Source organism: Acomys russatus, chromosome 3 (assembly GCF_903995435.1).
Source record: "Acomys russatus chromosome 3, mAcoRus1.1, whole genome shotgun sequence".
Lineage (NCBI taxonomy): Eukaryota > Metazoa > Chordata > Mammalia > Rodentia > Muridae > Acomys > Acomys russatus.
Window position 1 is genome coordinate 48,554,481 of NC_067139.1, and position 27,919 is coordinate 48,582,399.

At 41.1% G+C, this 27,919-nt stretch overlaps 1 protein-coding gene and 1 non-coding gene across 4 annotated transcripts in view; one reads left to right on the forward strand and one right to left on the reverse strand.

Moving 5' to 3' along the window:
• Atxn7 (ataxin 7) overlaps nt 1-27,919 on the forward strand; it is a 99,131-nt gene that overhangs the window by 58,360 nt on the left and 12,852 nt on the right. For all 3 annotated transcript variants that reach the window (XM_051139934.1, XM_051139926.1, XM_051139917.1), the window contains 3 exons: nt 21,830-22,082; nt 24,146-24,405; nt 24,862-24,944. In XM_051139934.1, coding sequence (XP_050995891.1) covers nt 21,830-22,082; nt 24,146-24,405; nt 24,862-24,944 — 596 coding nt within the window. The remainder of the gene's footprint in view (nt 1-21,829; nt 22,083-24,145; nt 24,406-24,861; nt 24,945-27,919) is intronic.
• LOC127187329 (U6 spliceosomal RNA) lies at nt 10,243-10,349 on the reverse strand. The gene has a single exon (XR_007830474.1). It is a non-coding gene; the product is annotated as a U6 spliceosomal RNA (small nuclear RNA).

Consider the following 27,919-nt stretch of genomic DNA (forward strand, 5'->3'; position numbering starts at 1 on the left):
GACTTTGCTAACTAGCCCAGAATACAGCTGCGGCTGGAAGAGTTTTGGAAACCTTCTGGCTCTTGTCCTGCTTTGCTAACAGGCTTGTGAGGGGGAGGGTGCTGCTGCTCCAGTGCCAGAGCCTAGAGCGGGGAGCTCTGCAGTGCTGGCAGATCAGTGCTAATCTCAGCAAGAGGGATTAGCTGCTGCAAGCTGTCCGCAGGAGCCATTCTGAAATGTCATTTGAGTGATCTGGCCAAAGTTCAAATGCAGGCAGGAGTTAGGTTTGCTATTAACTCTTAAAAAATGCTGAGGTTTGCACCAAATGCTCCTGGATTTCAAAACACTGGGAAAGCTTTGGGTACTCCCCTCAAAAAGTGGAAGAGCCTCATAACACACCCTCTGTTTTGTTTTGTTTTTTAATCTTGTGGTGAGTGAGGTTTCATGACAGACAGCTCAATGTGTTTCCTGTAGAATGTGTTTGAAATTTGTTTTGTCCGGTACTTCAATCCACAGTAAAGTTTTAACAGAACACTGTTTGAAGAACAACTTCAAAATACAAACAGCAACCTTGGAAAGTCATTCAGCAGCTAAAATTGTGTGAATTTAACTATGGTGTCCTACTGAAATATTGATTTTTTTTTTTTTTTCAGTTGTGTTGTTACAGTAGCAGCAGAACTAAGCTAATTATTTATCTTATTCCTTCTGTCTTTGGGCCTTAAGATGACAACCAACTTCTTCTGTTCTCATGGGTTCAAATATTATGCCTTCTTCAGTAATGAGCTCAAGTTAAAACAGCTCCCCAGTTGTAGGATTTTAAATATGGATAGATTTTGAACCTTTAATCAAAATGCTGCTGATAGATTTTTCTAAAAATTGCCAGCTTTATCACTGCTATTTCTGGTTTCGTTTTTGCTGTCACTAGTGCCTTTCATTTATAGGTAGAGCAGATAGTTTCTCTGTAGAAAAAAAGAGCTTTGCACAGAGTCAACAAGGCAGTAGCCTTGCCTTACTCCTCCTAGCTTACAGGCTAGGGGTGGGGAGTTGGGGGGTTGAGTTAGCAGTGCTGGACTGAACTTTTGCTGTTGCCATGTTTAGGCTCATTAAGTTTTGCTGTCCTCTGTCCAGAATAAGATAAAATAATTGGGATGCAGAATTAGAGGTTCTTGAGACAGATTGAGCACAGCACTCAGCAGGCAGTGCTCCTAGTCCCTTGCTTCTTGAAGTTGAGCCTTCCTTGACCTGGAAGATGAGTCTTACATAAAAGTTTCACTTTAAGAAAGCAATAAAGGGACTAGAGTGATGGCTCAGGGGTTAAGAGCACTGTCTGTTCTTCCAGAGATTCTGAGTTCAATTCTCAGCAACTACATGGTGGTTCACAATCATCTATACTAGGATCTGATGCCCTCTTCTGGCATGTAGGTGTACATGAAGACAGAACATTCATATACATAAAATTGATCAGTCAATCTTTTAGGGGGATGGGGAGAAAGAAAAAGAAATTTCAAGGCCAGCCTCGTCTACAAAGAGAGTTCCAGGACAGCCAGGGATACACAGAGAAACCCTGTCCTCAAAAACAAAAAGGTAAAAAGCAATAAAAAACAAATCAACGCATGTAATGATCAAGCTTACTAAGTTTTTTAGAAATTTTTTCTCTTGTGGATATAAAAATTATATTGTATACCAAGGTAGCCTAAAGTTGATGATGTAGCCCACATTAGCATGGAACTCATGGTGATTATTTGACCTCAGCTTCCTGAGTGCAGGGGTTACAGATGTAAGTCACCCGACTAATTTACTGACTTACTTTTAGTTTTAATATTGCATTTCAGTCATACCTGTTTAATACAGTGAAAGCTAAAATTTTAATGGCAAACTGATGAATTTATAGGGTAATTCTTCCCCTAGCAGACTTGGGAGTTACGCCGCCTTTATTTTGTTTTTCTTCTTTGTTGTTGTTGTTGTTTGTTGTATACTGATACTCTAGGAATAGGGCCATTTCGAGGGACTAATGTGATAGAATGTCTGAGTGATGATGTAAGGTCAGATCTACCACAGGCAGAGTGGTTGATGGCTGTACTGTCAGCATCGTTTGGATACCACAGTTTCCACAAGACAGCAAAGAGAGAAAAGTCCCTATGATTTTTGGCAAAATAGAAGCATCAGCCAGCTTGCTATTCATTGATCGGCAGTGGATGCAATCAGAAACAATGACACCTAGGTCACAGTGTGGCATAAACATTTTTGTAGTTGGGTTTTGTTCAAAGTTATACAGTAGCTTTTTCTCAGAAGGTACTCTCCCTGGAGGGAGGGAGGGAGGTGTGTGTGTGTGTGTACATTCGTGTATACAAGGAGATAGTAGAAGTCTGAGTCAGTGAAAGGAGTGCAGAAGTGTACTTAGGATGCCTTCAGGTAAGCAGCTGGCCATCCAGAGTGTTCATTCAGTTTTCTCTCTGAAAAGCAATCCCATGCAACAATGGGGAATATGAGGTGTTACACTCCCAGTTGCAGTGATACAGGTTGGTAACACTCAGCACTCCTCCCAGTGCTGTATTGGGTACCTTTTAAACGTGTTTTTACACATGCTTTCAGAGAGCAACAAGTTAAGGTGGCAATGGGGGCTCCCCTTAGATGTTTTGTAAGGTTTTTTATTTCTCACACATTTGAAAATACAGTTAAAGGACAGTCCTCTTGAGAAACATTCCTGGCAGGAGGATTGTTTGAGGCTGCCATATTCCTGCTCCTTTCTTAGCAACATTATTTACAGTCCATTCACGCTTGTCCCTTCCCCCTCCAGTGGAGTCATTCTCCCTTGTAATCTGCCCTTTGTGATCTGTTCTCTTTCATGCAGCAGTGTGAATGGTGTGCTGCAGTGTGAGCCCTGCCCAGAGATGTGGAAATGCCAAGAGGCCCAGATTCTTTAGTGAGGCCTTTATTTCCGTCATAAAGCACTGACTTGAGGAGCTTGATAATTTGATTATAGACCTTTGGTGAAAAGTTGTTTCAAGTGGCCCAAGTGCTCTAAATGACTCTCTTTTCTGCACTTTCTCCACTTAACATTTTAATTTTAAAAGCACCTTGCATTAGAGGAGAGGAAAATGCTTTGGTAGAGGTAGCAGTCGGAGACTAATTTGTTAGGGCAGCCAGCATTGAAATCATCCCTTTCAGTTAAATCTCTCTAGTGGAAATGATGCCAAGTGCTTTGTGCAAAGACTTTTCTTTCTCATTGTTTTCCAGTGCTGTCTGTAACCCACCTAAACTTGCTCTGAAGCTGCCTCCCCACCCCAGCTATGCCTAATTGCCAGAGGTCAGCTCTGGATCCCCAAACTTGGAGTTTGAATTTTCCAGTGACAGTCCCACCAATTGGCTTCCCTTTGTGCAATAAACTGCATCAAACTTTCTCTAGAGCATCTCTTCATGTGCCAGAAGAACCCAAAGAAACAGAATCAAAGAGAAAGCTGGTTGAGAACTGACATGATCCTGTGATAACATGGCTAGGACAGAGCTGTGCTTGCTGGTCAGGTACATGGGAGTGCTTTTAAAAGAAGCGGAAAAGCTGATGCCTGTAAAAGTGATTAGATGCTGTGAAATAGAAACATCCCTGTGTGAGATTTTTCACATGGGCGGCCAAGAGGTTCTACTAAATATGAGCTCCTACGTGAAACCAGAGCCACTGTTCAATAGCTGCTGCTTAGAACTGTGCTAAAGCAGCATTCTCTTGTCAGTTACACATTTGCTTAACATAGTGTGCTAGTGAGTGATCAGCCAGGTGAGGACAGTTAATGAAAGGTTTGAGGATTGGCTCAGATGGGAGTGACAACTTTAGGGAACTCCTTGGGTATAGTACAGAGCTGATATGTAAAAAAAGAGCAGCTGAGAGTTTGAAAGTCTTGATTTATCCACTCTTTGCAGGTCTTCCTATCTTGGATTTTCCTTAGGGGGTTATAATCACAATGAAGGACAGATGGTACAATTGATGCTTTTACATGCTGTCTTTGGCAGGCTGAGAGTACATTCTGACAATTGGGGTTGGTGAAGACCCCATTAGAAACATAACTGCCTTTTAATTTTTATTCATTTATTGGGAGGAGTTAGAACAGGGTTTCTCTGTGTAGCCCTGGCTGCCTTGGAACTTTCTTTGTAGACCAGGCTGGCCTTGAACTCACAACCATCCACCTGCCTCTGTCTCCTGAGTACTGGGATGAAGGGCATGCACCACCACACCCGGCCCCCCATTGTGTTTTTAATCTGGACATAAAAACACTCAGACTAAGTCAGTGAAGAGGCATTTTATGAATGACGGAGAGATTCTAACTGGGCTTTTAAAAAAAAAAAAAAAAAAAAAAAAAGTGACACTATGGATTATGCCTGGCCAAGAATCTGTGTGTGTTTTACATGCACTTTACATTTTATGATCACACATAAAGCTGATTATTAAGTCTTTGCTTTAATTGAGGGTGATGGTGGGGCATTTTTTTGAATGAGGCCTTCAGAGACTGTATGAATTTCTGCATTGCCTTTTGCTTAGGGCACAACTGCCTAGTCCCCCTGTGTGATATCCTGAAGTATGAGTTTCATTTAAAGGAAAGTCATGGCTTGGTAATCTCCCGAGGCTGAATGTGCACCACCATTAGCCTCCTCGTTCTGTCTCCATTTTTTCCTGAGTTTTACTTGAGACCTGTTAGGAAAATAACCTAGCTTAACATTATAAAATAAAATTGGCCTGAATAATTTTTATTGTGAATTTATGTATTTTGGATGAATTCTAAGTCACACTTGAGGTGCTGTCTGAAGAGAACTTAACATCATGGCTTCTGCCCCACAAATGCAGCACAGAAGCTCTGCTAGGCCCAACATCACTAAAACCAAATGCAGGCTTTCAGTCTTAGCCTTTCCTAGGTCAGGAATACTGTCTGTGGGTCCTGGGTAGCAATAGGAGCCTGCAGCCTCTTGTCAGCCATTTGTCTAGAGTGACCTGACTGTTAGTCTATAGTACACTATGTAGCTGTGCTGAAGTTGTAAAGAGATACTGTTTTTTAAGTTTGTTTCCACTAATGACCCTTTCAGTCTGAGGAATTTTACTACTGTGTTAGGAAACTGGTCAGACTGAAATAGTCTCTCTAAACCCCATAATGTACTTGTGCTTGGCATAGATTGCTGCTGCCGCTGCTGCTGCTGGTGGTGGTGAGATGCATCATCCAGTTTCTTAGATTATAAAAGAATTTTATATATATGACATTTAATAAGATAGAAGAAAAGAACCTCCAACTATCCAACTAAGGGGGCTTTTCTTAGTTGTTATCCTTTTTTGCATGATGCCCATTGAGAAAAGGACAGATGATTACAATGACATGAATGGTGTTATACCTTGCTGTATTTTGGATGTGTAAATTGAGATTAGAACTCTAATTATTATTTTTTTAAACCTTTTTCTGTGTGTATGGGAGGGATTAATGATTGTGTGTGTGGGGGGGGGTCCCTGTGCCATAGCATAGGTGTGTAGGTCAGAGGAAAACCTCAAGTGTCTGTTCTCAGCTTCTTCGTGTGGCACTGTGCAAAGCCTGGCTGATGGCCTATAAGCGCTGAGAGTTTCCTGCCTCCTCCTCTTGCTGGAGGAGAGCTGATATTGTAGGTACATTGGTCTGCATCTTGTTTCATGTGGATTCTCAGGTCTGAACCAAGGTCCTCATGTGCTGGTAGCAAATAGTTTCTTCACTGAGCCCAGGTTTCTATGGTAAAAAATGTATGTATTTAATAGTCATGTCAACTCCGTTCAGTATTAAAAGTAAGTCATAACCGGGTATGATGTCTCACTCTCTAATCCCAGCACTCAGGGAGGCAGAGGCAGAGGCAGGCAGGTATCTGAGTTGAAAGGTAGTCTGGTCTACAAAGTAAGTCCAGGACAGCCAAGGCTACATAGACAAATACTGTCCTGAAAATCCAAAATAGATAGATAGATAGATAGATAGATAGATAGATAGATAGATAGATAAGATTATTTATAAAATTTAAGGACTTAAAAAACTACCTTTAGAAGATATTTGGTATATATTTGTTTTCAAAGGAGTATGTTTAATTCCAAATATTTAATATCAATGCAGACATTAAAAGGTGTAATTATTTGCTTTATTCTTTTTTATTTATACCTGGGTGTTAATATTTATAATTAGAAAAAATAACTCAGCATGAAATCAGTTATAAAATCAGTATTCTTGGTTCCCCTCTGTTGGGAAACTAGAGGGAACCCCCCTCCCTGCTTTTACCCTCCTGCCTTGGGGGGTTATGTCACATGTCATATACATGTGATATGTAGGTGGAGGATGTCCTAACCTCTTTTCAAACTCCCTCTCTCTATCTCCTCTCCCTTACTCCCACTCCTTTTTTTATCCCTTACTCAGTATCCCACCCCACCCCAGCCACCCCACATTGTCTACAATGTGTCTATTTTTTCACTGTTCCTACCCAAATGTCCCTGTATTTGTGTCTGTCTGTCAGTCTTTCTGCCTGGGTATGCCTCTCTGGAGCTGCTCATACTGCCTCCATTCAGGAACAGAGGTGTGCTTTCTCTGCCCTGAAGCCAGAACTTGGAAAGAGGAGTGCTGAAATTTGGTCTCCTCAGCAAAACACATGGTTTATGTTTAGAATCTGGTCATCCTTTGTCTACCTAAGATAGCGTCCCTAACTTACCCATGAGTGTTTCACTCTCTCTCTTTCTAAAAATGTGTTTCTAAATCTTTTTAAAAATGTATTAATTTAATCACTTTACAGCCTGATTCCAGCCCCCTCCTTTTTCTCTTCCCAGTCCCACCCTCATGCCCACGTTCCCCTTCCCCCCTCTCTTTCTTCTCAGAGAAAGGGAGGCCCCAAGGGTTATCAACCCACCCTGACACCTCAAGTTTCAGCAGGACTAAGCATATCCTCTCCCACTGGGACCTGACAAGGCAGCCCAGCTCAGAAATGGGATTCAAAGGCAGGCAACAGAATCAAAGACAGCCCATACTCCCATGGTTAGGGGACCCACATGTTAACCACGCTGCACATCTACTACATATGTGTAGTGGGTCTAGGTTCAGCCCATGCATGCTCTTTCGTTGGTAGTTAAGTTTCTGTGGGCCCCTGTTAGTTTACTCTTTAGGTCTTGTGGTGTCCTTGACCCCTCTGGCTCCCTCTATCCTTCTTCCAACTTTTCCACAGAACTCCCAAGCTCAGACTATTCTTTGGTTGTGGGACTGTTTCTATCAGCTGCTAGATGAAGCCTCTCAGAAGACAGCTATGCTAGGCTTCTGTCTGCAATCATCAGAGTATCATTAGTACTGTCAGGGATTGGCTCTCTCCCTTGGGGTAGGTCTCAAGTTGGCCCAGTCATTGGTTTGCCATTTCCTTAATCTTTGCTCCGTCTTTATCCCTACACTTCTTAAAGGCAAGACAGATTTTGGGTCTAAGGTTTAATGGGTGGGTTGGTGTCCCCTTTCCCTCCACTGGAAGTCCTACTTGGCTACAGGAGGTGGCAATTTCAGGCTCCACATCCCCTGCTGCTAGGAGTTTCAGCTAGGGTCACCCGCATAGACTCCTGGGAGCATCCCCTGTCCCAGAGATTCCACTTCTACTGATTTCCATTATCTTTACCAGTCCTCCCCCACAACCCTCACCCCTGTTCTTCTCAAAACAGATTCCCATCCCTGTTACCCTCCCCATGCCCTCTCCTACCGTGTTCCCTTCCTCCATCTACCTCAGTTGTCTATTTTATTTCCTGTTCCGAGTGAGATTCAAGCATCTTCCCTTGAGCCCTCATTGGCTTCTTTAGGTCTGTGGATTGTAGCATAATTATCCTGTACTTTATTGCTAATAACCAATTATAAGTGAGTATATACCATGCATGTCTTTCTGGGTGTGGGTTACCTCACTCAGGATGATCTTTTTTCATTTCATCCATTTGCCTGCAAATTGCATGTTTTTGTTTTTAATAGCTGAGTAGTATTCCATTGTGTAAATGTACCACAGTTTCTTTATCCATTCTTTGGCTGAGGGACATCTGGGTTGTTTTCAGTTTCTGGCTATTCTGATAAGGCGGCTATGAACATAATTGAGAAAATGTCCTTGTTGTGTGGTAGAGCATATTTGGGTATATGCCCAAGAGTGGTATAGCTGTGTCTTGAGATAGAACTATTCCCAATTTTCTGAGAAAACGCCAGATTGATTTCCACAGAGGGTGTACAAGTTAGCACTGCCACCAGCAATGGAGGAGTGTTCCCCTTTCTCCACATCCTTGCCAGCATGTGCTATCACTTAAAAGTGTTTGATCTTAGCCATTCTGATGGGTGTAAGATGAAATCTTAGAGTCATTTTGATTTGTATTTCCCTGATGGCTAAGGATATTAAACATTCCTTCAAGTGCTTTTCAGCTGTTATTGATTCTTCTGTTGAGAATTCTTTGTTTAGCTCTGTACCCCATTTTTTAAATTGGATTATTTGGCTTGTTGGTGTTTAATTCTTTGAGTTCTTTATATATATTTTGGATATTAGTCCTCTGTCAGATGCAGGGTTGGTGAAGCTCTTTTACCATTCTATAGGGTGTCATTTTGTTCTGTTGACAGTGTCCTTTGCTTTACAGAACCTTTTCAGTTTCAAGAGGTCCCATTTATTAATTGTTGATGTAGAGCCCGAGCTATTGGTGTTCTGTTCAGGAAGTTGTCTTTTGTGCCATTGTGTTCAAGGCTACTCCACACTTTCTCCTCTGTTAGATTTATTATATCCAGTTTTATGTTGAGGTTTGTGATACACTTGGACTTGAGTTTTGTGCAGGGTAATAAATATGTGCCTATTTGCATTCTTCTAACTGTAGACATCCAGTTAGACCAGCACTATTTCTTGAAGACGTTTTCTTTTTTCCATTTCATGGTTTTGGCTTCTTTGTCAAAAATCAAATGTCCGAAGATGTGTGAGTTTATTTCTGGATCTTCAGTTCGATTCTATTGATTTACTTGTCTGGTTTTATGCCAGTGTCATAAAGTTTTCATTATTATTGCTCTGTAGTACAGCTTGAAATCAGGGATGGAGATACCTCCAGAAGTTCTTTTATTGTATAGGATTGTTTTAGCTATCCTGGGCTTTTGCTTTTCCATCTGAAGTTGGTAATTTCTCTTTCCAGGTTTATAAAGAATGGTGTTGGAATTTTGATGGGAAATGTGTTGAATCTGTAGATTGCTTTTGGTAAAATGGGCATTTTTACTCTGTTAACCCTACTGATCCATGAGCATGGGAGATCTTTGCATTTTCTTATGCCTTCCTCAATTTCTTTCTTCAATACTTGAAGTTCTTGTCATATAATTCTTTCACTTGCTTAGTTAGAGTTACACCAAGGTATTTTACATTATTTGTGGCTATTGTGAAGGGTGTTGCTTCTCTAATTTCTTTCTCTGCCAGTTTTTCCTTTATATAAAGGAGGGCTACTGATTTTTTTAAAGTTAATTTTATATTCAGTCACGTTGCTGGAGGTGTTGATCAGCTGTAGGCGTTCTTTGGTAGGATTTTGGGGGTCACTTACATACACTGTCATTTCGTATGCAAGCAGGGACACGTTGCCTTCTTCCTTTCCAATTTGTATTCCCTTGATGTCCTTTAGCTAGAGCTTCAAGTGCTATTTTGAACAGCTATGTAGAGAATTGACGGCCTTGTCTTGTCCCTGAGTTTAATGGAATTGCTTTAAATTTCTTTCTTCCTTTTTCTTTTTCTTTTTCTGCCTTGTATTGAAGTCTAGAAAGTCTTTAATTTGTTTCCTGACCCAGTGATCATTGAGTAGAGAGTTGTTCAGTTTCCCTGAGTTTGAGGCTTTCTGTTGTTGTTGAAGTCCAGCTTTAGTCCATAGTGGTCTGATAAGATACAAGGTGTTAGTTCAGTTTTCTTGTATCTGTTAAAGTTTGCCTAGTGGCTGACTATATGGCCATTTTTGGAAAAGGTTCTGTGAGGTGCTGAGAAGAAGGTATATTATTTTGTATTTGGGTGAAATGTTCTGTAGATATCCATTAGGCCCATTTGACTCATAACATTGGTTAGTTTCATTATTTCTCTGTTTAGTTTCTGTTTGGATGACCTGTCCAGTCATGAGAGTGGGATGTTGAAGTCTCACACTCTTAATGTGTTGGGTTCCAAATGTGATTTAAGCTTTAGTAATGTTTCTTTTACGAATGTGGGTGCCTTGTTGGGGGAGCATAAATGTTGAGATCTCATCTTGGTGTATTTTTCCTTTGAATATGAAGTGTCCTTAAAAATATGGAACACTTCACAAATTTGTGTGTTATCCTTGTACAAGGGCCATGCTAATTTTCTCTGTATCATTGCAATTTTAGTGTATATGCTGCTGAAGTGAGTACAGCTAAAGAAAGGGGAAAAACAAACAAACAAACAAAACTCTATGCTCAGTTTAAAATCTTACAAAAATAAGGAGGTAGTGGTGCAAAGACAAGAGGAATGTAATGCAGACCTAATTCTGCTTCGTTTCCTTGAGGAGGAGTCTAGATGCTGTCCTTCAGAGGTTGTGATGCCAGGTCCTACCATGAAGTAAGAGCTGAGCTTGGTGGCACGACTAGGCCTTGAGCTGTATTTTCTGCCTGTATCTAAGTCATACATGGTGACATGGTATGCTTCGAATTTTTTAGTAAATGAAAATTTTACAAATTATGATTGCTGACAAATATCTATCAGGAGATCATGAACACTATAAATCTAGTTTTAGGTAGATGGCTTAGTGGATAAAGTAATTGTTAGGAGAGAGTGAGCTCCTGAGTTCAGATTCCAAGAACCTACTAACCCTGGGCATTGTAGATGATATCTGTAAGCCTGGTGCTCCTAAAGTGAGGTAGGCCAAGAATGCTGTGCTAGCTAGTCTAGCATAGGCAGTCACCTGCAACAGCAATGCCTTCTTTCAAAGTGGAAGGCAAGGACTGATACTCAGGTTTGTTTTGTTTTGTTTGTTTGTTTTTGTGCTTTCAGGATTTCTTGATTATTCAGTATATTTTTATTTAATGACATACTCAATAAGACTACACAATGGTGTCACAATGTTTAAATAATGTCTACTTTCCACTTCTCTTTTTTAGATGATAATTAGTTGTTTTGAGTACAAAAGATACACTACTTCAAGTTTTTCTCTAATTTCTATACATGTACCCAGCTCCTATGTGCTTGTACTCACAGGAGCACTCACGTAATACAAGTACTGCACATCATGCCCACCCTCAAAATCTTGAGTCCTGATTTTCTAATGTAGTGGCTCTTAACTTGTGGGTGAATGGTTCTTTACAGGGGCCACCTAAGACCAATGCAAAACACAGATATTTGCAGTATGATTCATAACGGTAACAAAATCACAGTTAAGAAGGAGCAATGAAAATAATTTTATGGTTGGGGTTACCACAACCTGAGCAATTGTACTAAAGGATTGCAGCATTAGGAAAGCTGAGAACCACTGCTCTAATGCTTATTTAGAGTTAATAGACAAGAAAGAAGATGTTAACTAAAGAAAAGAAGAACCCTGGGATGATCAAAGTAGAACACTGAAAGGAGAAGCCAAAAGTTATAGTCTAATCTATAGCGCAATCTATATTCTTTAAAAATTACTGCACAGTACACATTTGCAGTAAAATCCACATACAGCACAACACACAAAAACTTGAAGGGTGAGAAAAGAGAACATAATGAGAATGATAGCTAGCATAGTCTCACAAAGTGTTAAATGTTGAAAATCACATAAATACTGACCCTGCAAAGACCAGGTGTCCCTCTGTGATTGAGTGTAGAAAAGGACTAGCACTTGTGAACTGTTGGAAAGTGGTAGAGGTAATGACGAAGATGCAATGCCAGATGTGGATGGGTGCAGTGTATACTGTCCATGATGAAGTGGATGGTGGCTGTTGGAAGAGTGCATTTTATGTATTCCCATGTAGCTAGTTCGGCCAGATGTAACTTCTACATTTATCCCCTATTTCTTCTTTTGAAGTATTTTATTAGGTTTTTAGAACTTGACAAATGCATATAGTTATTTGGGTTATACTCACCCCTATTCTTCCCTATAATACCTTCCAGATCTACTTCCCCATTTCTTCCCTTCCCTTTTAATCGCCCACTACTTCTGATTTGTGCTGCACATACAGTGGTGTGGGGCCACCCAATGGACCTTTCCTGGGGGGCTTACTAGGGACCATATCATTGGGGGGAAACACTGGCTCTTCTTCCTCCAGAAGCCATCAACTATCAATACTTACTCAGCTCCTAAGACTCCTCCTTCCCTTCATGCTCTACTGTTGCCTGGCTTGGTTTTGAGCATGTCTTGTGCAGGCAGCCTCAGCTGAGTCATGAGAGCAGTGGTCTTGTCTCTTCCATGTGACAACTCCTTTGCTCTATTCCTACCAGCCTCTGGCTGGCTCTTAGCCTCTTAATGCCTCCCTCTTCCTCCATGGCCCCTGAGCCTTGAAAAGAAGTAGATGTTCTATCATGGCGGCACTCTACAGGCACTCATTCTCTGCACTCTGTTCCTTTGTGAGTGTCGGGGTTAACCGCTGTTCACTGCTAGAAGTTTCTCTGATGATGTCTGAGAGCTACACAAACTGCTATAGAGTTGCTGATTTAGAGAACACTTTAATACAATCTTTATTTTATCAAAATAAGTTAGTAGGTCCTTCTCCCCAAATCTAGGGGCCTCTGAGCTCCTATGATGGCTATTCTTGTTTGTCATCTTTACTCTACCTGGATGAAGTGTAATCCAGAGAATCAGGCAGGAAAGCAACAAGCCTTTGGTCGGTATGATGGGGCGGTTAGACCCACCTTTAACCTGGGCCACACCTTCTGCTGGAAGCCTCTATAATGAGAGTGGAAGGAGGAAGGTTTTTGTTTGCCTGCTTGCCCTCACCTTGCTAACACATCTAGTCCTTCACTGGCATTGGAGCCTGCATCTTTGGGATTCCAGCCTATACAGAAGACCAGCTGAGACACCCAACCTTGTGGACCAAGCAACTACTAGATTCTTCGACTATCTGTTCTCAGTTAGCCCTTGTTTGCATTAGTTGGACTGCAGCCTATAAGTCATTCCGTTAGTTCTGTGACTCTAGAGACCCTTGTCTAGTACAGCTCCCAGCTGTGGGTTCTTCTTCAGGTGGGCGGGGCCAGGCATTCCTTTCCTCCTGCGGAGTTGGCCTTGAATCCCGTGGAAGGTGGTTTACTGTGTTAGTCATTGCTGTAGCTGGCAGGGTTCATAGCGGGGTAAGACTGTTGGTGAGAAATTTATTCCAGAAGCCTCCATTGCAGCTTCAGAACTAACTATGAAGCTTCCCCTTCGGGATCAAAACAATTTCTCCATTTCCTATAGTCAAAAGTGTATGTTGGATATACATAAAGTGTATGGTGTCTTCTGCAGTGGATCTTACCATTGAGTTCTAGTTGGGCAACCAGGAGCAGTGGCAGTAGTGTATTGTTTCTTGGGCGTGGGGAGGTGTCTTCTGGATACCTCGGGCCAAAAACTCATCACTTTACATAAATTATATACAAGTAAATGCAAAATTTTGTTATGGTAAATATTCCACAGTATATTAATGCTTTGGAAGAAATTTACATTCTAAAAATGATCAGTATGGTAGAAACAATTTTATGTAAGTGAATGATGAGTCATTTTACCTAACCTTTTGATCCTAAGAGAGAAACTACATTGCAGGTGCTAATTAACAATCTTATTTTACAAAATGGAGAGATGAAATTGTAAGTCAAGACTACATCAAATATACCTAATCTGAGCATTTTCGTTTAGAGACTACACATTAAAACTCATGCACTGCTGCCCTGAATGGGCATCACTATTGCACCATTATAAAATTGTAATAAAAAATTTGTAAGTAGACCTAACTTACATTGGGAACTTGAATTGTATACATTTGCTCTGAGGCACCTGTTTGAGAATCTGATACCCACTATATGTAAAACTTAGATGGTTCTAGTGGGAGTGTTCCACTCTGTACCACAAACCCTGGGTTTCTCCTTCCCTGTGTTGATCAACAGCTGAACAAGCTGCTTTGTGTGGTGCTGTAGTTAGCTTCAGCTGTCAATTTCATAGGCCTTGTGTTGTACTTTTCTGTTGTATGATAAAAACACTATCACCAAAGGCAATCTAAGAAAGAGCTTATTTTAAGCTGAGTGATGGTGGAACACACTTTAATTCCAACACTCAGAAGTCAGAGTCAGGTGGATCTCCAGGGCAACCAGAGCTACACAGACAAACCCTGACTTGAAAAGCAAACGAAAAGGAGCTTCTTTTGACTTATGATTTGAGCCTGCGTTTTGAACGGCAAGCACTAAGCAGAGGCAAAGCTGCAAGTGGGGCAAGGTCTTAAGCTCTCAGAGCATAATGTTGTTAAACTAAAGAAGAGAGGAAAATGGCAAAATGAGAAATAGTGACAAAGTTGAAAATTGCATACTACTATTGCATACTAAAATGTTGATCTAACAACAAAATGGGCTTGAGCGATGACATAGGGGTTAAGAGCACTTTGTTTGCTCTTGGAGAAGACCCCAATTCCTAACTCCAGTTCCAGGAGCTCTTCTGGCCTCCACTAGATGTGCATATGACACACAAACACATATATAAAATAAATCTAAAATAAAACAAAACCTCTTCTATGTGGCTTTTGGTAAGAGGATAAAAGTTGATTTTAATAGAAGTGTAGAAAGCACTAACAACTCGCAGTGAGCCCTACTTTGTAAACCATATCTATAGTCTCATATTGGCAGGTATCTCAGCCTGTGCTGGTTTTAACTTGTTTAGCCATGATTAGTGTTGTTGAGGCATTAGCCTAGTCTACCACAAGCTAGGCTGCACATACCCTCACACCAGGAAGGAAGCTTTGCAGAAGTCTCAGTGCTCTAGACATGCCTCAGACCAGATCCAGCAGTCTTTGAGGGAGACGAATAGAGGTGTATGGTTTTTTCCCCTGCTGTTTAATTTTTTTTAAATTAACTTTTAAAAATAGCATGCAAAGAAGTTGATTTATTGGGACAGTTTCCTACTTGTACCATCATACTTGAGGGAGACTATTCTTCCCTCTTCTGTTTCCATGATACGTTCCTTTACCCTCTCTTGTTTTTTCTTCCTCATTCCTGAGACCTCTTCCCTCTCATAGTCCTTTTACTACTTTGTGTGTGTTCCAAATCTACATTCTACAAATGAGAGGAAATAACGCTCCATTTGCTACAAATACACAATTTTGATTTGTATAGTTGAATCAAATTTTACCGTGGCTGTGTGCTACATTTTCATTGTCCATTTATCAGTTGATGGGCACCTGTACTGGTTTTATATCTTGGCTGTTGTGTATCATTATGTAATTAACATGGATGTTCAAATATCTCTGTAGTATGCTGACTTAGAATCCTACACACACACACACACACACACACACACACACACACACACACACACACACACACACACACACGCATACCCTGGAATGGTCATAGCAGAGTCATGTGGGAGTTTCCTTTTCAGTGACTTGAGAAACCTCCTGACTTCCACAGAGACTCTCATATTTTTCACTCAATGTGCAAAGATTTCTTTTCTTCCATATCCTTGTCAGCATTTGTTATCTTTTCATCTTATTTATTTATTTGCTTGTTTGCGCCAGGCTGGCCTTGATCTCGCTCTCCAGGGCTAGGATTACAGGTGATGCCGGCGTCTAGGACTTCCAGTGCACGCTAGGCATTCAGCTACATCTATCTTCTTTGTGTTGTTGACACACTTTCTGACTAGGGCAAAATTAAAGCTTAGTTAATTGCAAAAATAAAAGCACTATACATTGCATCTCTTTGATGGCCAGTGATGTTGAGCACTTTTCCAAATATTTATCGACTAGTTGTGCTGCTGCTTTGGAGACCTATCTGCGCAGTCCTGGGTTCCCTTGTTTATTGAAGGTCAGCTGATTATGCTGGTGTTTAGGTTTTGGAGTTCTTTATAAATTCTAGATGGTAATCTTCTCTGATATATGATTGGCACATACTTTCTGCTATTCTCTAGACAGTTACATTGCTGATTATTCCAGTGCTGTACAGAGTTTTTAAATTTTATGCAATCCCACTAGCAGTTCTTGCTGTTATTTCTTTCCTCTTGAAATCCCTGTCAGAAAATCCTTGCGTGTCCCTTGCAATATTTTGCCTATATTTTCTTCTAGCGGCTTTAGGGTTTAAAATCTTGAATTAAGGTCCTTGATCCATTTTGAATTGATTTTTGTGAGATATAAGAGCTGTGAACTGGTTCATTGTTTTACATGTATCTATGCAATTTTCATACCATCATTTTTCAAGTGGATGGTTTGGACACCTTTGTCAAAGATTAGGTATCTGTGGCTGAGTGTCAGGGCCAAAATCACTAAAGGAAGACCGCAGACTTAAATAATATGTAAAAACAAAGTGTGTTTATTCTGCAGAAACAGCCTGCGTGCAGGGGGGTGCTCACAGGCTCTTTTAAAGACTTCTAGGGGAATCCCATCTCTGGCTGTGTGACTCGTTGTTGTTGTTGTTGTTGTTGTTGTTGTTGATACAATGGTCTGCCAGCATGTATGCCTGCAGGCCAGAAGAGAGCATTGGGTCACATTATAGATGATTGTGAGCCACTATGTGGTTAGTGGGAATTGAACTCAGGACCTCTGGGAAGAGCAGACAGTGCTCTTACCTCTGAGCCATCTCTCCAGCCTGGGTGTGCAACTCTTAACTGGGATTGGCTGGTGCCTGTCATGGAGGCTACATGACTCTAGCCTCAGACCTTTTAGCAGTATCCGGTCCTCTCATTCCCCTCTCAATACTGTTGCATTTCAAATCCTTGAGGCATTGGTTTAAGGAATGACATTGGGATTTCAACATTGTAAGTTTGAACAGTAGAGGTCCTGTGGGGCTTGTTCTGGCCCTTCATGTGTGGTCATATTTCTAGCTCATTGGTCTGTGCATCTCTCTGTGCCTGGGCCATACTGGCTTTGTTCCTGTAGTTTTGTATTAAAGGGGGAGATCAGGTATAGTGATGCTTTCAGCATTGCTTTTTCCACAGGATTGCTCTTTGGGATCATTTGTGCTTCTGTCAAGTTTTAAGATTTCTTTTTCTAATTCTGTGAAGACTATCACAAATGTGTTGAACATAGATTCCTCTAATAAGGTTCATTTTCTCCTGTTTCATTATTGAGATCACCCTTTTGTATATGCAGTATTCTTTTCAATTATTTGTTGCAGTGCTGACTTGGTAGCCATGAGTTACTTTAGCTTATCTTGAAATACATGTATTCCTCCCTCAGATAGTTTTGTTGATAGCAACTTCAATTGGCAACACTTTCTTTCAAAATTTGAACATACTGTGTGAGGGACAGGAGAGATGGCTCAGCAGTTTGGTGCTCTTGCTACTCTTCCAGAGGTTGTGTCACCCCAGCACCCATATTGGGTAGCTAACAACCCCCTGTCACTTTGCAGGATCCTGGCTTTTCTGTTTTTTGGGAATTGCTAATGAATGTTAATTTAGAACATGGCTGTTCTGGCAAGAAATCTCATCCAAAGACCTTCTAGGTCTATGTGAATCCGGCTGGCAAGAGATTACATCCAGAGATCTTCTAGGTCTGTGTAATCAGGATGGAATACAAACACGCCTTTAATCCAAGAGACAGAGGCAAACAGATGTGAGTTCAGGGTCATCCTGATATAGACCAAGTTTCAGGTAAAGAAAAGCTTAAGTCCAGGAATGGTGGTACATGCCTTTAATCGCAAGGTAAAGTTAGTCTGTAGAAGGAAACATCCATGTTTGAAAGTGATGTCTAATTCAGTGACAGAAAAGAAAATCAGCTAAGATTTGACAGACTAGAAGATACCCAACGCTCAGGAGAAGATAGAGGAAAGGGAAGCTACTTAAGAGGCAGTTTTACCAGAGCAGTAATAGATAGGTTGCAGAGAGAGAGAGAGAGAGAGAGAGAGAGAGAGAGAGAGAGAGAGAGAGAGAGAGAGCGCCAGCCAACACTCAGGTGAAGATGGAATGAGCCAGAAAATGAGAAGAAGCCAGAAGATTAGAGCTGATTGCTGAATTACTTTGAGACCAAGCAGAGCAATTACGAGCCAAGTGAGAAGCCGGATTAAATAAGTCAGTTGGAGAAGAGTTTGAGCCAGAACAGCTGAGTTGAACCAACCAGCTATGAGCTCAGAAACAAGAAAAGGTGATGTTATTAAGCAGTAAGTCTCAGAGGCTGAAAACATTCTAGGTTTAGGTTAGATTGTACAGAGGCTAGAAGCTTCCAGGTGTAGACCTAGGTTAGCAGAAGGAGGCAGTAAGCCTCCAGGACAACAATTGAGCATGGAGAATAAAAGTTACTTTTACAAGATTGATGTATTTGCTTTGTTGCCATTTTTACCTTAATACTGGTTGTTTCATTTATCTGTTGCGTTGTATTTTTAACATCTTGATCATAATGTTTGGTGGGAGAGTTTATTCTATGATCATGTCTGTTTAGGCTCTAGATACTATTGTACTTGGAAATCAGTGTCTTTCTGAAGGTGTAGGGGGGTCTCACTAATTTTATTTAATAGATTCTTTGTGCTTTTAGTTTCTATTGTGGATTTTTTGTTTGTTTGTTTGTTTGTTTCTGTATCTGGGATTCTTAGGGATGGTCTTTTATGTTTATCCCAGATGTTTTAGATATGTGGTCATCCTAGTTTATGTTTATTTTTTATCATTTAAATGTAGTATTTTGTCAGTCACATCTTTCTTGGTGGTTTTTCTTCTATAGTCAAGTCCATAGTGATGCTTTCCATTGTGATTATTTTCTTTCTTCCTTTCTTCCTTCCTTCCTTTCTTTCTTTCTTTCTTTCTTTCTTTCTTTCTTTCTTTCTGGTTTTGTTTGGGTTTCTGTTTTTGTTTTTTAGGCAGAATTTCTCTGTATAACCCTGGCCTGGCTGCCCTGGAACTCTCTTTGTAAATAAGGCTGCCTCAAACTCACAGAGATCTGCCTGCCTCTGCCTCCCTGAGTGCTGAGATCAAAGGCATGGGCCACCACACCCAGCTTCCACTATGTTTTTCGTTTCCAACCTTTTTTTTTTTTCCTTTTAGTTGTAATAACATAATTACATTTTCTTCTCTGATATTGCTATTTTTCTTACTCATTTTGCTGACCTTTTCTTCTTTGCTGAGGACAGCCCTTTCCAAGTCCTGGAGTTATTTGCATATGTCATTTGTTTGCTGATGTCCTCTGTGAGGTCACTGATCATTTTCCTAACACACTTTTGACATCTTCTAACATTGTGCTCATTTTAGTAATAGTTCATTGGTAGCAGTCCTTTAGAGGAGTTTTGTTCACTAGGTTTTTTATGTTTCTTTTGTTTTTGTATTGTAGATTGCATATTACTTGTTTTGGAAATCCCGTGTTCATAGATCTTCGTCCTAAGTGATCTGTTTTTGAGGGCTTTGTATTCCCAGTAATACTCAGAGGGGGAAAAAGTCACACCAAGTCTGCTCAACAGCACTTTTTTTTTTTTTTTTTTTTTTAAAGGATCTTCACATCATCTAGCTTTCTGCTGTATTCAGTCTCACAGGGCTTTGAACTTGATATAGCTGAGGCTATGCTTCAACTCTTGATCTTCCTGTACTTCCCTCTCCCAAGTCTTGGCTTACAGGTGTATATCACCATGCTTGGCCTCTTCAGAGTGTTGAAAGCTGTTTGAGTCAGTTCAGTTGAGTAGTCAAGGTTGAGAAACCCCAAGCAACTCTCATTTGAAAATATTTCTTATCAGAGGAAACTCTATAGCAGTCTTAATAGTGTTAGCTGAAGTGGATAAGAGACAGTGCTCCTGGAAATCCTGCCTACTTTGGGCAGCTGGCAAAACATGAACATATCTGTCAGCTGTTACTAAAAAGTGCTAAAACACTTGGGCATGTGTTCAAAGCATTTTGGAATAACAAAGAGAAAAGCTACATTTTGACTGTTTTTTTTTTTAATTAATTAGATCATTTTACAGTGCTAGAAGCTAATGTCAGAACCTCAAACATGCTACAACTAAACTGAATTTTCTTGTTCTTAATGTGCATGTGTATGTCTGTCTATCTGTGGGTGTGGGTGGTGGTGACGACGACGACAGTGGTGATGGGCATCGTGTAGTTAGAACTGGTCTAGTCATCAGCCCAGGCTGGCTTCTCCTGAGTGTGGGGACTAAGCACTACCTTTCCAAGCTAGGAAAACCAAATTTAGAACAAAACAATCTAGGCACCAGCTAAAGGAAAACATCAAAGTGAAATTACTTCAGGGCCACATTCGTTGTCCTCCCAAGTTTCATGTGATAGGGCTGGAGGTAAAGGCGGGATAAGGAAGCACTTTCAGATGGCTCTCAGTTTAGCTTCTTAACTTGATTGTGCCTCCATGGCATTGATTTGGAGCACTTGGACTTTGCTGTCAGTAGCATCATTTGTCATGGTGTGAGCCTGGGTCTGAAGTACACGATAAAGGCTGCAGAACTACTAGCCCTCTAGGAGTAAGTCATAGATTGACTAAGAGGTTCTCGACTATGAAAAGGATTTGAAATCAGCTATTTAAATGGTGCTTGTAGTTAACTGATTCTAAGTCCATTAATCTTTTAAGTATCCATACAGCTTCCCATAGTTTGATAATGATGGTTTGAAACTTCTGTAAAACATTAAATTAAGACATGTGTGATTGGGCTGGAGAGATGGTTCAGAGGTTAAGAACACTGCCTGTTCTTCCAAAGATCCTGAGTTCAATTCCCAGCAACCATGTGGTGGCTCACAACCATCTATAATGAGATCTGGTGCCCTCTTCTGGTGTGCACGTGTATATGCAGACAGAACACTGTGTACTTAATAAATAAATAAATCTTAAAAACAAAAACAAAAACAAAAAATGTGTGATTTTAAATTCTGAGTTCAAGGCTGCTACTAAAGTACCACCACAAGATCCTCAAACAATGTTACCAATGACTGGCTGGTTTCGTATAGTAGGATTTTCAGTAGCTCTTGATTTATAGTTATTTGCATCTACTCTCAGAAAATGGTATTCTCAGGTAGTTAGATCCATCCTCAGTTACACATTTGTAGTCTGTACTTACCCATAAATTACTTTGTTTCAAAAGAAGAGGAATCAGGCCTACTTCTTGGTAGTGCCTTTTGTCCTAAACCTTTGGCATCTTAGTGGTGTACAGCATAGTTTGGTCCTAGAAACTTTCTTGTTTGACATCATCACAGGCTGGCTGGTCAGTTTGTTTCTTACAATTTTCTATTCTAAGAATCATAGAGGTATTGTGCTAGAAGATGAAGACATGCCAGTCAGTGTCAGTTAAAGAGCTCTGCAAGTGAGCTAAGTTCTTTTTCCTGTGTGAATTTGCTGCATCTAAGACCCACAAGGCATTTTGCTCATGTTTAGAATAGTTGTTTGATTTAGTTTACATGGTGAATCTCTTTATGTTGATTTTCTATGGGAAACAGAGGACTGGTTGCTAGACTGAGTCATCTTTGGATTACTACATAAGAGCTTTCTTAAACTGCTGGATATGCCAGGCAGTGTAGTGCACACCTTAATCCCAGTACTCAGGAGGCAGAGGCAGGGAGATCTCTCAGTGTTCCAGGCCAGTCTTGGCTGCAGAGTGAGTTTCAGGACAGCCAGTACTACACAGAGAAATCCTGTCTTGTAAAACAAAACGAAGAAACCTGTTGGATTTAGAATGCTTTACCTAACGACGTATTTTAACAGAAATGTGTTGGTTGATTTCAGGGAGCTGTCTCAGCTTTCCATTTGAGGTTTGCCTGAACTATGTTTTGTTTTTTTGTCTTTGTTTTTTGTTTCAGAGAGAAGACACAGCTCATCTAGCAAGCCTTCCTTGGCTGTTCCTCACACTTCAGTATTTTCCCTCTTCCCTTCTCTGTCCAAAAGCAAAGGCGGCAGTGCGAGTGGAAGTGGCCGATCTTCCAGTGCAGGGGTCCTTTGCACATCCTCGTCCAGCTCCAAGTTACTCAAGTTGCCCAAAGAGAAACTGCAGCTCAGGGGGAGCATGAAGCCCACGCATCCCGTGCAACAGACTAGAGTCCCCCATGGTAGAGTGTGAGTATAGCCACAGGGCTGTGGGAGGCTCACCTGCTAGCAAGAGTCCTGTATGCTTGCCATCCAAGAGCGCCTGCGAGTCATTGTAAAGAGTTCACTTGCGGGGTTCAAGTACACTGTTAGCTCTTTTTGTTTCCCTGCCTTGAGTTGGAAGCTGTTCAATTTACTTACCACAGTAACAATAAGGCTGGTGATATTGAGGGATCCTTTCCTATGTGAATTATTGAAAATGAGCTCTATTTGTCTGTGATGTCTTGTTACTCATTTTTCACATGGGTAAAGGAAGAATGGGTTGAGATGCTTTATTGAGAAGGTCATTAAGTCATACAGACCTAGGTTCAACTCCTACTTCAGTTTTCTTCCTCGTGGAAGTTAAGCACTAATTCTCTTGGAGTCTAAGGCATTAGCCACTACAGGGTTGGAGGTACTTTGATGTCTGCCAAGTACCTGGTTTTTGTATACTCAGCCCTTGGTGTCAGCGAATGAGTGGTCACTGGCATCCCTGCTCTTTCCCTTGCTATTAGGAGAGATGAGAGAAGGTGAAGAGACCCCAGTGGTCCACAAGCAAACAGGGTTTCCTGCCAACTTTGATTTAAGTCACTACAGCAAGGAGACAAGACTGGAAGAAGTTCTCACTTGCCTGGTGTGGCTTTGGCAAGCTTCTAGAGTGGGTCTGGACCTGGGAGTTTTCTTGAGGTCGCTGTGCTCTGATAGAGGCATACCTATGACACCTCTCACCCTGGCGGCATGCAGTGCTTCTTTGGCCTGTTGTTTTTTCTTTTCTTTTTCTTTTCTTTTTTTTTTTTTTTTTTTTTTTTTTTTTTTTTTTTTTTTTTTTTTTTTTTTTTTTTTTTTTTTTTTTTTTTTTTTTTTCTTTCTTTCTTTTTTTTCTTTTTTTCTTTCTTTCTTTTTTTTTTTTTTTCTTTCTTTTTCTTTCTTTCTTTCTTTCTTTCTTTTTTTTTTTCTTTCTTTCTTTCTTTAGGGGAGCGGGGTATGCCATACATTCCATTCCCAACATCTAATAACCTCGGCTATCTCAGAAGACAGTTGAGCACCTGCCATTACTCAGGGACTTTGCCAACTGTGAGAGGCCAGAATAGTTTGTAGTAGCTTTGCTGCTGCCAGGCTGTTCCAGGGACAGCTCTTCAATGCAGTCTGTCCTGGTTGCTGAGCCTCCAGCCCCTGTTCATGGCGAAGAGCATGGGAACTTGGCTTTCACTTTTATAGCTGTCTGAAAGCCACAGAATACAAGAGGGCAAAGCTTAAGTCATTTGCCAGCTTAATTAGAGTGAAGACTCCACTAGATTTTGCAAACACGTGTCCAAACCTCCATTGTCAAGTGATGACTTAGAAGGGGTGTGGGGGGGGGGGCGGGGAGCACCAAATGAACTATTAGGGTTTTTCTGACATCAATTTTACTGAGCAAAATGACAGTGTCAGTAAGCTCCTAAGAGAAATTGCTTTGTTAGTGACACGGGTCTTCCCTGCTCACCAACCAGTTGCCAGTTGCATCTATCCTAAGAAGCCTGTGTTCAGGGACTGGAGAACCCACATAGTAACACCTCCTGTGCTGACCCAAGTCTTTGTTTTGGCCAGATGCAGAGCAGCATCAGGGGATGTTGGGCATTGGGTTAGGTGTTGCATTGAATTTTCAGAAGGCTCCAGTGACATGGACTCTCCTGTTTTAATCATTGCTTTTGTTAAAGTGATGGGTTTTGTGAGGGATTCTCCCAGGATTCTGTGACATCATCTTGATCCTTCTAGAGTTCTTTATGTTTTGCTTCTTCTAGAAACTGTATTGACCGTTGGGTCTGAGTTTCCCATAGGTCCATAAGGAAATGTTTCTGAAAGAATAAAAACAGGTCAATTTTATCCACTGGGCTTTTGGTCAAGAAAGCTTATAAACTTAACTAGCTGTGAACGCTACTAGCTTTTCTTAGTGGTTCAACAAAATGTACAAGGGGCTTCCCAGAGCTTGTGCATATGGTAGATCTAGACTCTGCTCCCGTCGCTCTGGAGTAGCAGCAAACGCATTTATTGCACTCTCATTTCCCCTACAACAGCATGACGCCCTCTGTGAAGGTGGAAAAGATGCATCCGAAGATGGATGGCACACTACTGAAATCCACAGTGGGGCCAGCCTGTCCTGCTACTGTGAGTTCTGCAGTCAAGCCTGGCCTTAACTGCCCCTCAATACCAAAGCCAACCTTGCCTTCACCTGGACAGATTCTGAATGGCAAAGGGCTTCCTGCAATTTCCACTCTGGAAAAGAAATCTGAAGATAGTTCTAATAACAGGAAGTTTTTAAATAAGAGATTATCAGGTAACAGCATTGTTCTCTCTTGAAGCTTCTGTGTGTAGAAAGTAGGGTGTACACAATGGTAGATGAAAGACCTTCGTAAAGCTGGCCAACTTGAGCTGTGAAGAGAGGTTCCTTCAGGGTGAACCTTCCTTTATTTACTCATGGTTTTAAAGAGAGTACTTGGCTTGTGTGTGCAAACACTGTGTGCTGTAGTAAAAATTTGTTCCTCATGATTTTTCTGAATATAAATACTTTAATGCAAAATAAATATCTTTCTAGGCATCTGAAAGTAGTTGTAGCCTTCTTGTGAAGATAATGTTTATTACAATGTGCACACTTCATCTGCAGTATATTTATTAATAGTATGGCACATATTACTAGAGCTATGGTTTGTCTTATCTTGAGATTCCTCTTATTTAAAAACTTAAGGTAGTGTTGGGTACACCCACTGCAATAATGTCTGTGTGCTTCTGACAGAAAGAGAGTTTGATCCTGACATCCACTGTGGGGTCATTGATCTGGACACCAAGAAGCCCTGCACCAGGTCTCTGACTTGCAAGGTAGGTGCCTTCCTAAGGCAGAAGTGAATGCTGATGTGTACAGGATTGTGAACAGTGTCATACCATTCCCACAGCTCTCTGACCCATGTGAGGCCAGTGCTCTGGCTCCCCTGGGTTGTATAAATTAAATAACCTATTTGTGACAAAACATACTATGAGTTACCATAACTTGTACCTGTGAGAGAAGCTTTGCTTCAAGTTTTTAATTTACTTTGTTGTACGTGTCTGTGTGTATGAGCACCACCATACTCATGTGACACCCAAGAACATCTTACAAGAGTCATGTTTTTTTTTTTTTTCCACCATTACTTTTAGGTATCCTTATTGGTTTTTGCTTGTTTCTTTATTTTCTCTTTCCCCTTCTTTCCTGAGCGTGTTTGTGGCTCATATGAGGTCAGAGGATAACTTGTAATAGTTGGCCACCATTTGGCTTCTGGGTAATTATTGTGAATAGCTTTTTGCAGCAATGGGGCTTTGAAACAGCAGGGTCTTCCTGCTCAGGTTGAGTTTCTGGCCTCAAGCAACCCTCTTGAGTACTGGGACTGCAGGTGTGCAGCCACCATTCTCATCTTGGGTTGGTGGATACCTTTGACCTGAGTCCAAATCCACCCTCAGATCTCTTGGTGAAAAGCTCATGCCTCAGGCCTAACTGTTCTTGCCTTTCATGGAGCACTATTTGAGTGATACAGTTGTGTATTGCAGCTAGTTTTTTAAGATGGCCACTGAGTCTGTCACAGTTTGAGCTGTGATTAAATGCACTTGTGTAAGCAGTCCTTGCCTACACTCCACGGCATTGTAGTAGCTTTGCCTCCTCTCTATCCGTCCTGCCTGGATGGCTCTTTGTAACATGGGTTGCCCAGAAATGTGTAGTGATAATTACCTATCTAAGATGTGCTTTTAAAATGGTCCAGGAAGCAGCTGGTAGATGGGAATTCATTCATTCTTTCTTTCTTTCCTCCTCCTCCTCCGCCTCTTCCTCTTCCTCCTCCTCCTCCTCCTCCTTCTTCTTCTTCTTTCTCTTCTTCTTCCTCTTCTTCTGAAATTGTGTTGTGGTCAGATGGCTTGATCATGTACATCTTAGTATTTTTAGGTGTAGCATTCTTTTGGCATTGTGTTGTTCAGCACACATCTGGAACTTACACATCTTCTTAACTGAAGTTGTGTCTGTTGATAGGAGTTTACTTCCCTCTTGTCTCATGATATGAGTAACTACTATCCCACTTTTGAGTTTTATGAGTTGGAATGGCTTAGATTCCACATGCCAGGGAATTATGAAGAAAGTATATTTCTGTGGCTGGTTTCCTTCAGCTTACATTGGCAGAAATGCTGTGTTTGCTTCTGATGAAAGGCTGACTAATAGCCCTTTGCAGAACTATACCACGTTTATTTCCTTTACCTGCTCACCTGTCCATGGGCTTTTAGCTTGTGTCCATCTTTGTAAATAGCACCTTGATGGACATAGGAGTGTTAACATCTCTTCAAGGCCTCAATTTTCAGTCCTTTTTATAACTACCCAGATTGCCTGAGGGTTTCTCATACAAAATCTGCAGGAGTTTCATTCTATTCTTCCTGTGCCTGCTTTTGTGTATATACATGTCATCTTTCTTTTTCAGATACTGTATGGTATTATTAAAGATGTTACTGCTATTGGTAGCATGGTTCTAAGCTTTTTGTCACATTAATTTGTGTCTTTAGCCCTGATTGGCAGTTAGTTCAGCATGACACTGGTAGAAAATCCACTCTCTAGTTAGACCCGTACCATGAAGGGCTCCTTTACTGTCACTCACTGTTCTGAATGTTCTCATTTTCTTTACTTCCTCTTTGGCCAAATACTGTGAGTTGTGTAGGATTCCCCATGTCTGCTGGCCCCACCACCATGCCCACAAGTTGATGCTAGGTCTTGTTTGTTCTAGGCATAGACTCTTGTACATTATAACCAAGAATGGATTTGCTGCTGTTAACTCACATCCATTGCCTGTTGTCTGCCTCCCATCTGCTATTCTCACTGGTACATTTGTCACACAGCCTGCTAGTGTGACTTTATGCAGAGAAATTTGTAACGATTGGCTTTTGTCCTTCTGCTTACCTGGTTATTGTACCAGATGCCTTTCTGTTACATACAACTGTAAGCACAGGCCTTATTTGAAGTTCCACAAGATACAGGGGCTTAATACAATTAATACATGTTTTCTAGCCTTTTGGACCTTACAATCTGATGTAGGAAACAAAGCTTTAGTTAATGACTCATAAGTATAATCACCACTGTATAATACATTACCCCAATGGTTTCTGTACAAGAAAGAGGCTGGAGTTGTGAAGGCCTAAGTATGACAGTTTGAAGGCCTCACAGCCACAGAAACGTGGATGAAGCTGGATTTTGATTTATGTGGGCAGAGGAGTTAGAGGAAATATAAGTGAAGGCCCTATCGTGTCGTAGAACCTCAGACTAGAGCCTGAAAGAGGCGCGGGAAGCTGAAGAGAAAGAGGGGAAGGCAGGCAGTACATGGACTCCCAGTGAGCAAGCGTCTGAGAGCACGCAAAGCTCCTCAGAGCCAGCTTATACGGCCCTTGTTCTTTGTGTCTGAAGCAGCCTCTGCAGCTTCAAAGCTCCATAGAAATCCTGTTTACTCTTTAGATAGAGCTGGGACAATATCAACTTTACTTCTTCATTTGGCTTTACTGTGCTAAGCAACAAGAAATGTTCAAATATTAGGAGACATTTGCACATCACCCTAGGGAAACAGACGTTACTGGTATCCATACACTCATTCTTTCTAGGTGTGTTGGTGTGCCCTTGTTTTATATGCTTTTTACAATTTTGTATGTGTATGGCTGTTTTGATTGCATTTATATGTGTACATCATGTGTCTGCAGTGCCCATGGAGTCTAGAAGAGGCTGTCAGATCCCCTGGGACTGCAGTTTCAAATGGTTGTGAGCTATTATATGAATGCTGGTAATTGAGCCAGGGTCTTCT